Source organism: Suillus clintonianus, assembly GCF_016758775.1.
Source record: "Suillus clintonianus strain FC179 chromosome Unknown DEU56scaffold_49, whole genome shotgun sequence".
NCBI classification, from domain to species: domain Eukaryota; kingdom Fungi; phylum Basidiomycota; class Agaricomycetes; order Boletales; family Suillaceae; genus Suillus; species Suillus clintonianus.
Genome location: NW_024539273.1, coordinates 1 through 15,277, shown reverse-complemented (window position 1 = coordinate 15,277; position 15,277 = coordinate 1). Strand labels below are relative to the sequence as shown.

At 48.6% G+C, this 15,277-nt stretch overlaps 6 protein-coding genes across 6 annotated transcripts; 3 read left to right on the top strand and 3 right to left on the bottom strand.

Annotated features, from left to right (window-relative positions):
- Positions 1–271: 271 nt before the first annotated feature.
- On the bottom strand, positions 272–2,989 carry DEU56DRAFT_811368 (beta-tubulin 2). The gene is made up of 21 exons (XM_041353551.1): positions 2,871–2,989; positions 2,676–2,748; positions 2,567–2,602; positions 2,418–2,513; positions 2,280–2,367; positions 2,210–2,221; positions 2,007–2,152; positions 1,907–1,957; positions 1,834–1,854; positions 1,707–1,783; positions 1,598–1,658; positions 1,485–1,546; positions 1,393–1,435; positions 1,258–1,346; positions 1,163–1,210; positions 1,058–1,109; positions 1,000–1,005; positions 906–952; positions 631–858; positions 556–571; positions 272–502 (listed from the first exon to the last, which is right to left on the bottom strand). The coding sequence occupies exons 1-21, from the start codon at positions 2,900–2,902 to the stop codon at positions 449–451; spliced, it is 1,338 nt and encodes a 445-aa protein (XP_041207054.1). The 5' UTR covers positions 2,903–2,989; the 3' UTR covers positions 272–448.
- Positions 2,990–3,086: 97 nt separating this feature from the next.
- On the top strand, positions 3,087–4,287 carry DEU56DRAFT_871963 (cell cycle checkpoint; the record flags this gene model as incomplete). The annotated part of the gene is made up of 6 exons (XM_041355746.1): positions 3,087–3,129; positions 3,179–3,293; positions 3,347–3,689; positions 3,739–3,913; positions 3,965–4,126; positions 4,178–4,287. 6 exons carry the CDS (start codon positions 3,087–3,089, stop codon positions 4,285–4,287), a joined length of 948 nt encoding a protein of 315 aa, XP_041207053.1.
- DEU56DRAFT_421485 (uncharacterized protein) lies at positions 4,151–6,928 on the bottom strand. The gene is made up of 4 exons (XM_041346146.1): positions 6,546–6,928; positions 6,256–6,494; positions 5,249–6,202; positions 4,151–5,199 (listed from the first exon to the last, which is right to left on the bottom strand). Exons 1-4 carry the CDS (start codon positions 6,598–6,600, stop codon positions 4,618–4,620), a joined length of 1,830 nt encoding a protein of 609 aa, XP_041207052.1. The 5' UTR covers positions 6,601–6,928; the 3' UTR covers positions 4,151–4,617.
- Positions 6,929–6,941: 13 nt separating this feature from the next.
- Positions 6,942–9,748, bottom strand: DEU56DRAFT_811350 (thiamine diphosphate-binding protein). Its single transcript, XM_041353550.1, has 9 exons — positions 9,628–9,748; positions 9,425–9,561; positions 9,277–9,369; positions 8,748–9,224; positions 8,407–8,697; positions 8,116–8,360; positions 7,607–8,062; positions 7,428–7,557; positions 6,942–7,371 (listed from the first exon to the last, which is right to left on the bottom strand). Exons 1-9 carry the CDS (start codon positions 9,675–9,677, stop codon positions 7,337–7,339), a joined length of 1,914 nt encoding a protein of 637 aa, XP_041207051.1. The 5' UTR covers positions 9,678–9,748; the 3' UTR covers positions 6,942–7,336.
- A 1,446-nt stretch (positions 9,749–11,194) lies between these two features.
- On the top strand, positions 11,195–13,614 carry DEU56DRAFT_811343 (general substrate transporter). Its single transcript, XM_041353549.1, has 5 exons — positions 11,195–11,284; positions 11,389–11,863; positions 11,913–12,208; positions 12,260–13,448; positions 13,519–13,614. Exons 2-4 carry the CDS (start codon positions 11,628–11,630, stop codon positions 13,414–13,416), a joined length of 1,689 nt encoding a protein of 562 aa, XP_041207050.1. The 5' UTR covers positions 11,195–11,284; positions 11,389–11,627; the 3' UTR covers positions 13,417–13,448; positions 13,519–13,614.
- Positions 13,615–14,207: 593 nt separating this feature from the next.
- Positions 14,208–15,270, top strand: DEU56DRAFT_981581 (general substrate transporter; the record flags this gene model as incomplete). The annotated part of the gene is made up of 4 exons (XM_041359847.1): positions 14,208–14,440; positions 14,493–14,788; positions 14,839–15,123; positions 15,245–15,270. 4 exons carry the CDS (start codon positions 14,208–14,210, stop codon positions 15,268–15,270), a joined length of 840 nt encoding a protein of 279 aa, XP_041207049.1.
- Positions 15,271–15,277: the final 7 nt, after the last annotated feature.

The window sequence follows — 15,277 nt, the reverse complement described above, 5'->3', positions numbered from 1 at the left end:
TGAACGCCGATAATACCCCCCATTTGCATCGAGCGCTGATGGAATGCCAAACAGAGGCTGTATTAGCAACGACGCTGGGAGTTATCGGCAAATCAACACTGTCGTGTATGAGAAGTAGCAGATAACAGGGACCCAATGCATTGCGGTATTCTTAGCACGCTAGTCTCGCGATTCTGATAAAGCACTAGCGCTCAGCAGTTTTGATAACTCATGAGAACTGCAAACTTACCAAAATTAATATTCAACACTCAGACGAGCTCCAATGAATAAAGCTGCAGAAACAAGCCTATCAGGACTTGTGAGCATCAGTCGTGGTTCATGGAAAACAATCCGATACAATTAGTATCTCCGTGCATAAATAAAAATAGGCTGCAAAAATGGATCTATGCTGAAATGATGACGACAACGACGAAAGCAAGATAAACCAAGTCGCGGTGTTCAGCCTATATTATTGCTCGCTCTCGTCTCCAACTTCTTCCTCTTCCACTGTAGCTTCCTGATACTGTGGATACATAGTTGATCAGCTGTCTTATCGCGAGAAACATGCAATATTACCTGTTGATACTCTGATCTGTATTTATAAAATAAATAACAGTCAGTGATGTACGATAGGCACAGATGTGTACGTACATCAGATCCTGAGTGTTACTCTCCGCCTCAGTGAACTCCATCACATCCATACCCTCCCCTGTGTACCAGTGCAAGAACGCACGGCGCTTGAACATTAGGGCAAACTGGTCAAGGTTGCGCTTGAAGAGCTCTTGTATACATGTTGAATTCGCAAGTGCTACCGCTGCCTGAGGTTGGCCCACAGGGGGCACAGAGCAAAGCGAAACGGACACGTTGTCGGGGATCCACCTGAGATATATCAATAAAGCCTCTGCTAGACCAGAGCTTTTGCGTACTCCACGAAGAGATTCGAATTCTTGCGTTGCAGCTGCATAACTGAGCTCTGCACGGGCGTTAGTAGTGTGATTTTATGACAGTAATACGCTATACCTCTGCCTACGGAAAAGAATCAAACGTCATATTTCATAAACATGTACGATTGGCGTACCTCATGTGACGACACCTTGCCTCGGAAGATACAAGCTGCAGTCAGGTACCGACTGGAATTACGAATATTAGTGAGTAATTAATACTTGTATGTCATATGACATACCCAAACCGAGGATCCGAAGCAACCAAAAGATTCTTTTTGTCAAACAGCCTGTAGCGCAATGAGCGACAACCGGGTAACACGGATGTCTTACTCACGACGAGGTGAGCTCGGATACAGAGAGTCTCTGGAATGTCCGAGCTTTGGGATCATAGAATGGAGCGAAACTCGGCATGAGGAAATGCAGCTAGCACAGAGTTAGACTGGGTAAAGAGGCATTTCAGTAAACTCACACGGGGGAAGGGGACAAGATTCATTCCAAGTTTGCGAAGATCACTGAGAAAATTGTTGGAAGTGGGACACTGGTTTATCAGGGATTACTTACCCGTTGAGCTGACCAGGAAACCTCAGACTGGTGCTGACGCCACACATGACCTTGGCTATGAGCTACAATAGAAAATGAGCCATGGCACACAGATGTAAACCAGTGGGGCGTACTTCGTTGAGATCTTTGTATCCAGGACTTTTGATTTTAAGAGTGCGGACGGCTATGTCATACCTGATTTTATCAAATTTAATCGAACGACATAGATCGGGAAATTCTCACAAAGCCTCGTTGTCGATACAGATAGTAAGATCACAGTTATCGACCAGTTGATGTATAGATAGAAGGGAATTATATGGCTGATACACATCAGCGCCAAATCAGCCAGCAAATGAAAGTCATATCTTACTTCGACAACAGTCTCCGAGACCTGTAACTCAACGTCAGCCATCAGCCTCGCCTGGAAGATGTCAGCCACTGACATTGGGTGCAGGAAGAATCGAAAATGTAGAAAGCATCCGATCGGGGAATTCCTATTCGCGGGTCAGCATTTTCAAACTAGGCGGTGCTCCCAAGGCTGACCTCCCGGAGCTTTGACAGAAGTAGAGAACCCAGACCAGCGCCAGTACCACCTCCAAGTGAATGAATTATCTGAAATCCTTGCAATGCCTCTGTAGCTTCGGATTGCCTTCGAACAATATCCAAGATGCCGTCAATCAACTCGGCCCCTGAGTTTCAACCTCATGAGGCGTCTCAGGAAGCGGATGGTAGCGATATCTCCGCACCTTCGGTGTAATCTAAACAGCATTACGAAATATTATCAGATCATGAAGTACAAAGAAACACGAGGCTTACATCCTTTCGCCCAGTTATTTCCAGCCCCTGAGTCGCTAGTGAAGTACGTATCTGGTCGGAATAGCTGGCCCAGCGGCCCCGAGCGAAGCTGTAAAAAAATCAGAACCTTGTACAATAACTGAATTTTATCATACTGACGCGATTGCAAACCCCGGATTCGAGATCCACCTGAACGCTTCGCGGAACGTACTTGGTGGGACCACTAGAGTCCACTTGCGTAAAGTATACGCCTGCCTATGAACGACAGAGATCAGAGGTTGAGAGTAAGCACTTTGATGATGACGGACTCGTGCGATTTGTTGAGGATCATTGCCTTTGTACATCTGGGTATATGAAGCCACCATGTCAGCTAATATCTATGTGGACCGAGTCCCAAACTTCAAAGCAACTGCTCACCCCAGCATCGTCGAGGCCATGCTCTGCTAAGAGCATCTTCCAAAATGCCTCTCCAACTTGGTTTCCTGCCTGCAATGTTATTTTCCATGAACAACCCCGAACCCAGACCAATGGCATGCACGACGATTCACCTGCCCGACCTAAATCAACGAAAATTGAAGTCAGAACAACGATCGCGAAGAAGATACTCATGGACCAACTTGTATGTTCACTATTTCTCGCGACATGATGGAAGGACGAAGAGAAAGAAATCGATGACCAAGGCGGTCAACAAGTGTTTGAACCAGAAGGATCCGAAACGTTAGTATGATTTCGAGGGGTTACTTTCGGGAAATACCGATTATAATAGAGCACCCCGGCCCATGTGACCGTGTCCCATTTACGCGTCGCGCGCTGCTACCAACGTCCATCATGCGTTTCAGAGCTACCGTAGAGAATGTCCCAATTTTCTATCGTCCGTAATAATCCATACTACATGTTTCCTCCTTCTTATTTATTTTCAGGTCTCATACAAGCAGTGGAAAAACTGCAGAAAAATTGTATCATGAAATTCACAGAAACTGAAATGCACGTCATCTGCAACGATGAGGCGAACGAGGGTGGCATTCAAGTCTGGTCGTGAGCTGCATCCTGTATCTCTTCTACCGCATGCATCTCATCTTCGTGGACAGCGTCGTAAAAATCGACTCCATATTCACATCATACAGAATCCAGTCCAATGCAAATAATGCAATAACTGTGACACTGTCTACAGAAGCCCTGCTGGCAGCTCTTCGATCGTCTTCTTCATCAGCGTCGTCGTCATCTGTTGCAGCTGCTATCATCCCGACGTACGACGCTGACGAAGTTGTCATGAAACTTGCAAAGAAAAATGATCAGGCCGTGTTAAGTTTCGAGATGTTCGGGATGTCCAGGTCAGGACGCAAAGTCCGCGTCGCACATGATGTACGCATAGACGTGATGCGGCCAGCGGAGAGTGATAAACTACACGAACCACGGTGCCCGGACCCAGATGTTGGTGTTCTTTTCATTTATGCATTCCGTGAAAGCTGACCCACATCAGGTTCACATCATGCTCCCCTCTCTACAAAAGCTCCGCACTATCGTAGAAAGGCTACGTCCTCTCTCAGATGTACTTGCACTGCGCGCGAACAACAGCGGCAACCTCCAATTGTCCATCAATACCGACACCGTCAAAGTCGAGACACAATGGGTTAAATGCGCCAACCCATCAATGGGTGAGCAACGCGGTCCGCTCTGCTGATGACATCTTTTCTAACTCCTCTCAGCCAAACACGGGGTTGCTGAGAACGACGGCGATGTCGACGACGATGCAGACGACGATTCGCTGGATAAGCCTGACCCTGACAAAATGTTTTGCGTGCTCGTGTCCATCCGCAGCTTCCTCAAGTTTTTGAACAGCCATGTTGTATCCGCCACCACCATCGCGTGTACGTCTCCCCATGCGCATGTTCCCTCTCACTAATTCTTTGTCCATGCAGGTTTATGTCATAATCACTGTGCTATCTTGTATGTCTACATCGGCGAGATAGCTGACGCAGGAGGCGTCCTCACGTACTATATTCCGACTGTCATCGATGGCGACGAGTAATCTTCAAGGACTATTCCTTTCTTCCGCCGTGGTGAGCATTGTCCGCGAATGTTTACAGCTCAGTCTGATACGCGTCTAAGGGAGCGGATCTCTGTCCGCTTGATATCCACTTGTCGACCAACTACCTTATCACCAGCTCCAATGATCTTCCGGAACAATAATATATTTCAGGCGAGGGCAGATGCTACAGGGAAAGAAGAGACCAACACAACGGCATGTAGCATATAATGTGAGTAATACAGAACAATCACACTTCCCAGAGTAATCAAGAAAGTGATTCGCATTGTATTTCTTATTGCACGACCCGCGTTACCAGCACACATCGTACACTTAATTCCACGCTTCCGAACACACCTTGTCCGGACGCCTGCTGTTCCGGCCCTTGCAGTCTATCTTCCCGCAATCCTGACACGCATTCATACAGAACGTGCGGCCACCTTTACCCTTGCAATCCTGCGAACCGCACTTGCAGCAGTGTCGAGTTCGCTTCTGCGAGGGCTCTAGGATTGCAACTTCATTGCTGTTCTCTCCGTAGCCATACGCCCGCTTGAGCCCGTTTTGCTCACTTGGTGTATGCGGCTGAGAAACTGGTGGAGGTGGAGCACTTTGACTTTGGGGGTGCTGGGGGTAGTATGAGTACCCGGGATAGGCATACGAGACATACGGGCCTGGTTGTCCAAAAGCAAACTGCTGTACCTGCGGCGGAGCCTGTACTTGTGCCTGAGGTTGAGGTTGAGGCTGAGGCTGCGGCTGCACGGAGGCGGACGCTGATGCAGTAGGATGGTCAGGCGTGGCGCTACCAAGAGTAGATGATGAAGGTTGAGCCATAGCGGGATGATTCTGTGTCGATGGGCCGGGTTCTGGACCAGTAGAGTCTCCCTTCCACGCATCGCTGAACTCGCCTATAGCGTCCTGCTTGCGCTATTAGCAGACAAGGGGCAGAAGGCGGGCAAATGCATACTTGGTTATTGCTGTCAATTTCTCTACGGAAAATATCAGCACCCACCCCACCATCGTCGACATCATATTCCTGATCTTGGTCCCTTTTCTCATCAGCAGGCGGGTTCTGGACGGAATTGATGATGCTAAGGATGTTGTCCTTTGGCATCCCAACTTTAAGACAGGCTTTCACCATGTTCCAAAGAGTTTTGGAGACGCCAACAGCATGCCAATTCCAAACATTGCCTCCAGGGCCCAGATCGGCGTCACCTTGCAACAACCGCGCTGGAAACTCTTCTCTTAGCCTCACAGGGAGTCCCTGCATAACAGATGCGTCCGTGCTGGCGAACTTGCGCCCTTCGGGGGTCGTGCTAGCGATACAGGATATACTTTTGCATGCGTATTCACATCCGATGATAAAGAAGGGCTTGTCGAGGTCGTAAACTTTAACCGGGCCACTTCGGATGCGACCTCGGTTTTGGAGAGTGCCCCCGCACGCTGTGCAATGAATGCCAGCAAGAACGAGAGGTAGCGGATCCCAGTATAAGAAACGGTGCTCGGAGTGCGTGACACGGGCGGTTGTCCGAGGTGCAATCAAAGATAGATAAGATGGGGAGGAGGGAAGCCACAAAGTCCTAAGAACCGAATAAAGAGATGGAATAGGATGCGCATCTTTGTTCTGATTTTGAGATGGCATGAGTGAAGCGAGGTGGGACCTGAAAGCCTCTTCAACAGTAGGTCCTCCGCTGGCCATAGGATTAGGTGCAGCGATAGCTCCCAACAGAGCCTGCATAAGCACATTGGGCTTCGTACGTGAAAGTTCCGCCCACTCGTCGCGATTGAGGTTCGGATCTATGGAAGGATGTTGAACGTTCGTGATTGTACTGCCATTCGTGATGGGAGGTGAGGTTTGTGGGGCTTGAGGGGTGAATCCTTGCCATGGTGGTGGGATGCCGGGGTGTTGAGGATAATATGCCTATCGACAAAGGATGAGTGCCTCGGCAACCATGATCAAACCGGAACACGTACCCCAGGGAATGGCACACCAGGCGGAAGCTGTGGCGCATCCGCACTTAGTTTTGCACTCGATCTCCGTTGATGATTTGCTTTCCGAGCGCCGACAGATCCGGCAGGCAAGCCATCTTTACGAGGGCGACCCACCGGACGCTTGATCTTTTCGCTGATGATGGCAGGATCTGGAGGCTGTTTCTTTCCGCTTCCTTTGGGTCGACCAGGTTTGCGTTTCAGTGGTGGTGGCTCATTAAGGTCTGCCGGAAGGGTTAGCGAAGAATTAAATGCGGAGATGATAGAAATGGAACCTTGGACAATGGCAGAAGCCGATTCGACTGGCATGTTGGCCATGGTGTTGTCCATGAAGATTTTCTGAAGACATGTGAGCGGGGTCGGGACATAAAGGATGGATAAGTTAAAGGATGAAATGGATATCCCTTGAACAAAGACCGAATATACGACATAACCCAACAGGCTAGAAAGTAGTTATCCAAGATAAAACAGTAATCTGGACAAGGAGATCGCCTATTGCGTTGCTCAAAAATGGAGTTAAAAATGAGAAAAAGGTAGGAAAATCTATGATGAATCTTTGATGATAGAGGAGGTCAAGCTCACCACTGATGAACTCGACTCTTTCAACAAAGTTAATCCAAGGTTTCTTGTTAGCAGTTGCTAACAGCTTATCCCCTGAGACGCTCGGCTGTGGTCGTGAGAAAGCGGTTAGGCGACTTCGTCTTTTATTAGATCGGAGCTTAAATTCAAATCCTTATTAATTCTTTCCTTTCAACTTTTTTACAGTCCATCGATTATCCAGGTGAGTAAACTGATTTCTTCCTCTCTTTCCCCCCTTCCACGATGATCTACAACCGAATGCAATTAGGAAGTGCCGTCTCAAAGTCATCGAAAGATGACTGCTGTCGAAACTCGGTTCTCTGACTTATTATTTGACTCGGTCTACATCTGAAAAAATCACTGACTATTTTATCTATAGGTGCTTAACACGATCGACTACAGTACCAACGGTTCTAAACCATACAAATTGCAATTGCATTACAGTAATATTGTGTTTTTGAAAAAGTCGGATCTATAATATATTTTTCTAGTTGGACAACTGCTTGATCTTCATGATGATCGCTGTAACAATTCCACGGTTAGCATCAACCAACCCCAAAATCAAGAGCAGGACAAACATTGAGGGTCAAGGTTTTGGTGAGGAATTTGCTCGGACAGACCACCGCAGCCTTCCTTCGTCGTACCCATGTAGCCATACTTGGGTGTCAGCTGGCGCTCGATGAGCCAAGTGCCCATCTTCGAACCAAGCTGAAAGTAACGTTAGTATCAACCTACCCCACACGAATGGGATACGTACCCCGGTCTTCTGGTTCAGCGACTCAACGACCAGCACAAAGGGGCTTGCGCCGATCTTCTTCAGCGTTTGCTCATCGACCAAGTTGAGTGTAGGCTTGTTGATCAAGCCAACATCCAGGCCTTCCTTGCGGCAGCGCAGGACAGCGTCCCACGAGCGGTAGAGCATCTCACCGAAAGACACGACGTATCCAGCCTTGCCCTCGACGATCGTCTCGTCCTTTCCAGGCACAAACTCGTAGCCGTCGCCGAAGAATTTGGTACCGTCCTCCTTGAGGATGTAAGGCACCTTCGACCGCGTGGAGAAGACGAAGCGGAGGCCACGCTCGAAGAAGACGCGTTGGATGACAGCCACCATCTGCAATGGGTCGGCAGGGAAGTAGAGCCACGACTGAACATCAGAGAGACCATTGTCGGCGAAGAAGGAGTTGATACCGAAGTGGCAGGTGTTATCGGCCATCTGTTGAAAAAAGTTAGTTCAAGCTTCAGATCTAGCATCAATAATTCACACACCTCATCAACACCAGAGTGCGAGAAGTGACTAAGAACATTGCAGTTGTTCAAGCGAGCCATGGTGACCTCAGAGATAACCATCTCAAGGAAAGCGGAGAACGTCGAGAAGACACCGAACTTGTTGGCGTCGAAACCGAAACCAGCAGCTGTCGAAAAGTTTCCACGTTCCATGATACCGGATGGCACGAACACCTCGGGGTGCTTTTGGTGGATAACCTTGAGACCAGTGGAACCCTCGAGATCACCTTTTTTGAAGTGAGCCAAGTTCCTAAATTTAATTAATGAACTCACTGTCGATAACCATGACTTTCTCGGCAGCCTCCTCCTTGCTAAGCTTGTCCAGCACCAAGTTGACAGCTTCACCAAATATAACACGGTTTGCGCCAACCTCCTTGGTGGAACCGATGTATAAGTACGGCACGGCCGAAGGCTTAATGTTGTTGAGGATACCCTCCGAAACTGAAGCGGGGTATCCGCGCGCGGTGAGGTATTTGATGGCGGACTTTACGGGGATAACATCGTGTCCGTGAGTGCTACCCTCAATGTCAGCAACACCAGGTGCCATAAGACGCTTGGCGATGACTGGAACCATAATCAAAACTCGAGCTGTGCGGAAAAATCAATGGGCTCACCAGCAGCAGGACCGTCGTAGGTAACAACTGAGGCAATGGCGCCCCACAGGGCGTCAATGTCCTCACCCTGGACAGTGTAGACCTTGAGACCGTGGCCCTCAAGAGTCTTACTGACGTCGTAACCCTTCAGGTACTGGGATGGGTGTCCGGCGATAGTGACGTCATTGTCGTCGATCAACAACTTAACGTTCAAGTTCTGTGCGACAGCCAATCTGGCAGCCTCGGCATCATTACCCTCCTGCTGGGAACCATCGGAACCGAGACAGAAGACAACTTTCTCCTTGTTTGCCATAGCGACACCGTTCACCATGGGCCACATGTGACCGAGACGGCCAGAGGAGAACTTGACACCAGGTGTCAAACCCAGTTCTGGGTGACCGGGCAACTTTGAGTTGGCTTCACGGTAGTGAAGGAGATGCTCAGGGGGAATATGCCCATCGAGAGCAGAGAGGAGGTATTGAGTCGCGACACGGTGACCTTGATATATTATTAGGTCGAGTCCAAAAGGCGCATATATTCATCTACACACCTGCCTCGTCGAAGATGATGGGGAGGTACTTCTCTGATGCCTCGAACAAGCTGAGGAGAATGCACACTTCCGGAATGGTGTCATAAGCTCCACCTGAGACGAATAATGGTAAGCGAAAAGCAAGCTATCTGAAATCAATGCCACAAACCAGTGTGCCCGCTCACTCCCCGAGCAGCACCTGTTGCAGTAAAGAGTACGAGAGCATCACGGAGAAGCTGGATGTTGAATAGCAGCGTCGATTTCTGCTCTGCAGTCAACTGAGGCTTGGAGGGGTCAAGGGTCAATCTTATCGCATCATAAACCCGATTGAGCACATTCCAAATTTAAAGCAACAAGAAAGACAACACAGACTTTCTGTACTTCTTGAGATCAATTGGGAACGCGCTCTCTGTGCCAGGCATTTTGGGAGATCAGCTGCTTCGAAGGTGTGGTTGGATGATAAAACTGATCATTCGATCTTACCAGCTTTATCAAGGTGAGCGTGTGAACTTGCATGTTTACGGGCCGCGCTAATGGCGACCAACTCACGAGACGAAAGGAAACGTTTGAAAGCATTCACAAGCGAAAGCGCACTCAGCTAGTCCCGGAGTGCACCATCACTAGTCCGTTTGCTCACAGCACTGCTTCATTAGTCCCTTCTATGGGAGAACCGCGGTACCGTGAGCGTGTTCACATTTAGATTAGTGTGCATCTTCCCAGTTTCATGAGTATTGGTGAAAGTTCTGTGAGTGTCGTTTCTGCGCTCTTGCGAGTTTCTAGGGAACGAACGAATCCTGACGCTCTGTGTAGAGATACCAGACACGTTCTTCGTATTCGGCCTGGGAGGGCTACTACGTAATTTTCCCCGCGCGCGTTTGTCGGAGGCGACTACTGCGACTACTTTCAAGACACTAATTTTAGTACAGGAACCCGGTGGGGGCGGTGCCCCTGACGAATTCTGGTCGATCTATTATGGCCAAGTGAAACGCCAATTCCAATTGTGCGTCCCGTCCTATCAGCGCTGTCAATGCCAGCACTAACTATGAACTTTGTCAACATCGTTTGCACCCAAAAGGCAACAAGGTGATTGTTTAAACACGCAAACTTATTGTATGCTTATGTCCTTGGTCGCAGAATATTGGTATAGCTACACCTTCCTGCCTGAGAGTACATGAGACGGCCGTATCGAGTTGCCAACCACCTTGGAACCCTCGATATGCAGTATGCATCGCTTGGACTTTGAGTGTTTCGAGTCGATACGCAAGAGTACTGGATCTGACTTGAGCATGGTTGATCTGGCGGTCACATCGACACTGCTGAAGTCAGAATCTCAATATGGTCCCTGACACTTGTGATATCTACTACAAGTACTCATCATACGAGCCGACCTATTAGCCTGTCATCAGCGGACGTACTGAATCTTAGGTTGTCCAGATCGGTCTCACGCTGGATCGCACAAGTATGTCACAGCTCCTCACAGCTCTGACTATAATATTGATATAATTAACAATGAGCCTGACCAGGCCTTGGTTTAGCGGTGCCAAACATGTTCTTCAAGGAGTCAATGCGCCTCAAATGTTGAAGAGATTCAAAGTCTCACGATCGGCAGACAAAGCCAAATTTCAGGCGTCCTATCGCGCGAAAAGATAACAGAAGGCGGACGGGTCTATGTATGAGCAGGCCTGAATCAACCTCATATTGACGTCGAGTGACTCTCGCAGGAGGAAGACGATCGTTGCTTCTTGATAGATCCGAGGAATGTGATGAGCCGATAGTTATGTTCAGTGCCGAGTCCTGGGCTGGATATACTGCAATTTGCAATTGAGGGACGCTCACGAGTTTTGTTTTGGGTTTGGTGCGCATGTGAAGAATTATATTACGTGATGTTGTATTGCTGCATTTGTTCTAGTTCAACGTCACGCTTGTTTCCGTCGGTGTCCAATCAATCACCTTGGTGAACTGAAAGCCTTAGCGGTGAGTTCTCGACTGACAGTACTAGTCAGTGCTAGTCTTGGCAGCAATTGAAATTGTTGGGCTACAGCTTGTTCATCTACGCACTGTCAAAGCTAAGCCTTGTAAGTTATGGTCTTCTTGCGCAACTACCAATCTTCACTCAGTACAAGTCAGTAACAGGAAACGACGCTACCAAATGCAGCTAGTATCTGCATGCTGGTGGTTGGTAACCTTCTCGGGAAATATATGTGGGGCTTTTGAAGCTATGCCAGCTATGCCGCCCATCTCAATGGGGTTTGCTAGCCCAAAGCCGGGATTCACTTAAGTCGGCCATTCACACTACCGTGATATAGACCATTGCACACTCTCCTTTGGGTGAGATACGCTCACTCCTTTGAACGACATATACCCTCTGTTCTATGATGGCCACGACCTTGAAGAGGGAACTCCAGGATATCATTCAGTACCGCAATGCCTACTTTCTTGCGTTCTCAGCGACCACAGGATATTTCTGCTTTGGCTGGGAGATCGGTTTAATAGGCGGCGTGCTCGCATTGCCGTCATTTGAAGAATATTTCGGTTTGCTATCGGAATCAGCCTCTGCACGCGCCAGCTTGAGTGGGAATATCGTTTCGGTCCTGCAAGCAGGTGGATTGTGAGCGCAGTTCAGTTTAACACTTACACAATTAGACTCACACCATTAGCTTTGGGGCGTTATCTTCGAGTTACTTTTCAAGTCGATTTGGGAGGAAGCCTGTCCTACTAGCTTCGGCGGTCATCTACCTCATTGGAAGCATCATCCAGGCAACAGTTGGCATTGGAACTTCCCCAGCTGTTGGATTGAAATTATTGTATTTCTCCCGTTTCTTCGGAGGCGTGGGAGTGGGTTTGATGTCAGCTTTGGTGCCAACGTACGTATCCGAATGTGCTCCGAGAGCCATACGCGGTCGATGCACCGGGAGCATCGAAGTCTCTGTGGGACTGGGAAATATGCTGGCTTGTGGGTGTCACTTCCAGACCTGTAGCATTTTGCCTGACCGATAGTGCATAGTTTGGGTCAACTATAGCGTTTCTCTCAATATCTCACCAGGACCAATGCAGTGGCGGTTACCCTTTATCGCCCAGGTTATACCTGGGGCACTCTTACTATTTTTCATGCTTTTCCAACCTGAATCTCCCCGGTGGCTTGTGGAACGTGGCCGCTACGAGGAAGCAGCTGCAGCCCTCGCATATATTACGAGAAAGGATGAGGATGATGATGCCGTCGTGTTGACTCTCAGCGAGATTCGCGCCGATTTCGTTGGGAAGCACAAACTGCCACTACTCACACAACTCCGCAAGATGGGAGAATCGAAAGTCATAGCTCTGCGCTGTATCATCCCTTCCATCGCTACCTTCTTCCAGCAGTGGTCCGGTACGAACGCAATCAATTATTACGCTCCTCAAATATTTGCCGGCTTCGGTTTCTCGACTACTTCCTCGGCACTATTCGCTACCGGCATATACGGCGTCGTTAAATTCGTCGTCACATGCATAACTCTTGCCTTTGTTATCGAAAGTTGGGGTCGGAAGAGGTCCCTGATTTATGGTGGCCTAGCGCAGGGCTTGATGATGATATGGTTAGGCGGGTACGCTGGTGTTCACCCCAACGGGGTCATTGTGCCAGCAACGTATGTTTCTGTTGTCGCCATATATCTTTTCGGCGTCTTCTTTTGCCTAGGCTGGGGATTCACTCCCCTGGTCCTCGGCTCTGAAGTTGCCCCAGGCCATCTCCGTATGGCCGTCATGTCCATCGCATCTGCAACAACCTGGCTGTTTACCTACGTCATCGCCCAAATCACGCCCATCATGCTCGCCCGCATAACCTATGGAACGTATCTCGTGTTCGGTGTCGCTTCATTAATAATGGCAGCATGGGCGTACATATTCATACCCGAGACGACCGGGTATCCACTGGAAGACATCAAATATCTCTTTGAGAAGGATATCATTGTTCGCTCGCTGGAAGATGCACCTGGGGGCTGGATCTTCCTTGGGAAGCGCCGCGCCGTCTCCGTGGAGGAGCTTAAAGCCATCGATGCACTTCCGACGAATAGTCCTAGGGACATTTCGGAGGAGTGTAAGTCGCGCTCGGAGGAAGAGTCAGCGCAGGGTCATCCTCTTCGGAATCGGATTTCGCAAAAGTGGGAGGATCCTCTTATCATATGAACGCAGCAATTGTGCAAATTAAATGAATTGATGTGTGTATTTCTTGTTTATTGTTACGCATCTATATGATTTGAAGGGCTAGCTTATATATTGGTTATCTAGCATTACGTCTTGACACGATAATTCACAGTAACCATCAATTGAATTTACTTACGATAATGACAACTCTGGTCGTTGAACGTGTTCGATATCCGTAACACTCAAGGATCGCAGGAACAATTTCTTACATCCATGAGCAGCAAAGAATATCGACGATCCCCTTATCTAGACCTCGCTCCATGCTGCGTGCCAATCCATCCAGCGACTATCCATTTGAGACCTAAATCATTTGACTGCGGGGTTGCTGATGGCCACTACATCGCGCAAGCAAGCGAGGCTCCTTTCACCTGTAATACATCCTTGATCGCCGTCCCTCGACACGGTGTTGGATGAAGCCCTAGCCATCAATGGACATATAGGGAACATTACCCCCTAAACAAGCATGAAATTATACACGGTATGTAATATCTAGAAGATGTTGGAAGCCTGGCGAGACTCCAAACGCCTGGCTCCTCCGCTGCAGAAAAGGAATTTTGTGGGGTGCGTTCGGCGTCAGGCCCAGGTTTCCGCTATTGCAAATTTTGAACATCACATAGTAGGTCGAGCGGGGATCCTTGCCCGCTGGCAAACACTCACTCATTCAAAGCCAGGATCATATTAAACTTAGGTCGACTATTCATATCATGACACGAATCCTTCCCTGGCGCTCTTTGACTTTGTATACGAGATTCGCTCACTCCCTCTGTTCTACAATGGCCGTGACCTTGAAGAAGGAACTTGAAGACATTTTTCAGTATAGCAATGCCTACTTTCTTGCGTTTTCAGCGACAACCGGGTCTGTCTGCTTTGGCTGGGATATAACTTTAATGAGTGGTATTCTTGTGTTACCATCATTCCAAAAGTATTTCGGTTTGCTCTCGGAATCGGCTTCTGCACGCGCCAGCTTGAGCGGGAATGTCATTTCGATCCTGCAAGCGGGAGCCTTGTGAGTGCATATTTGAGTTTGAAAATTTATACAGTTAAAGCCATGACATCAGCTGCGGGGCATTATCTTCAAGCTACTTTTCAAGTCGATTTGGGCGCAAGCGTAGCTTGTTAGCTTCCGCGGTCATCTTCCTCGTTGGAAACATTATCCAGTCAACAATCGGAATCGGAATGTCCCCACACGTTGCACTGAAAGTCTTGTACTTCTCCCGTTTCTTCGCTGGCATCGGTCTTGGTTTGTTATCATCTTTGGTGCCAATGTACATATCTGAATGTGCTCCGAGAACCATACGCGGTCGATGCCTTGGCGGCATCCCAGTCGGAATCTCGATTGGAAATATGCTGGCTTGTGGGTGTCGATCGCAGACTTGTGGTATTTTACTGAACGATCATGCATAGATTGGGTCAACTACAGCGTTTCTCGCAATATCTCACCAAGACAAATGCAGTGGCGGTTGCCCGTTATTATCCAACTTATACCTGGAGCACTCTTCCTGTGTTTTATGCTTTTCCAACCCGAGTCTCCCCGTTGGCTTGTGGAACGCGGCCACTACGAGGAAGCAGCTGCGGTTCTCGCATATATCGCGAGAAAGGATCAGGATGACGATGCCGTCGTGCTGACTCTCAATGAGATCCGTGCTGATTTTGTCGGGAGGAACAATCTTTCCCTGCTTACACAAATCCGTAAGATGGGAGAATCGAGAATCATAGCTCTGCGCTGCACCATCTCTTTCATCGCTATCATATTTCAGCAGTGGTCCGGCACGAGCGCGGTCAATTATTACACCCCTCAAATGTTTGCCAGCCTCGGTTTATCTGGTACTTCCCTGACACTACT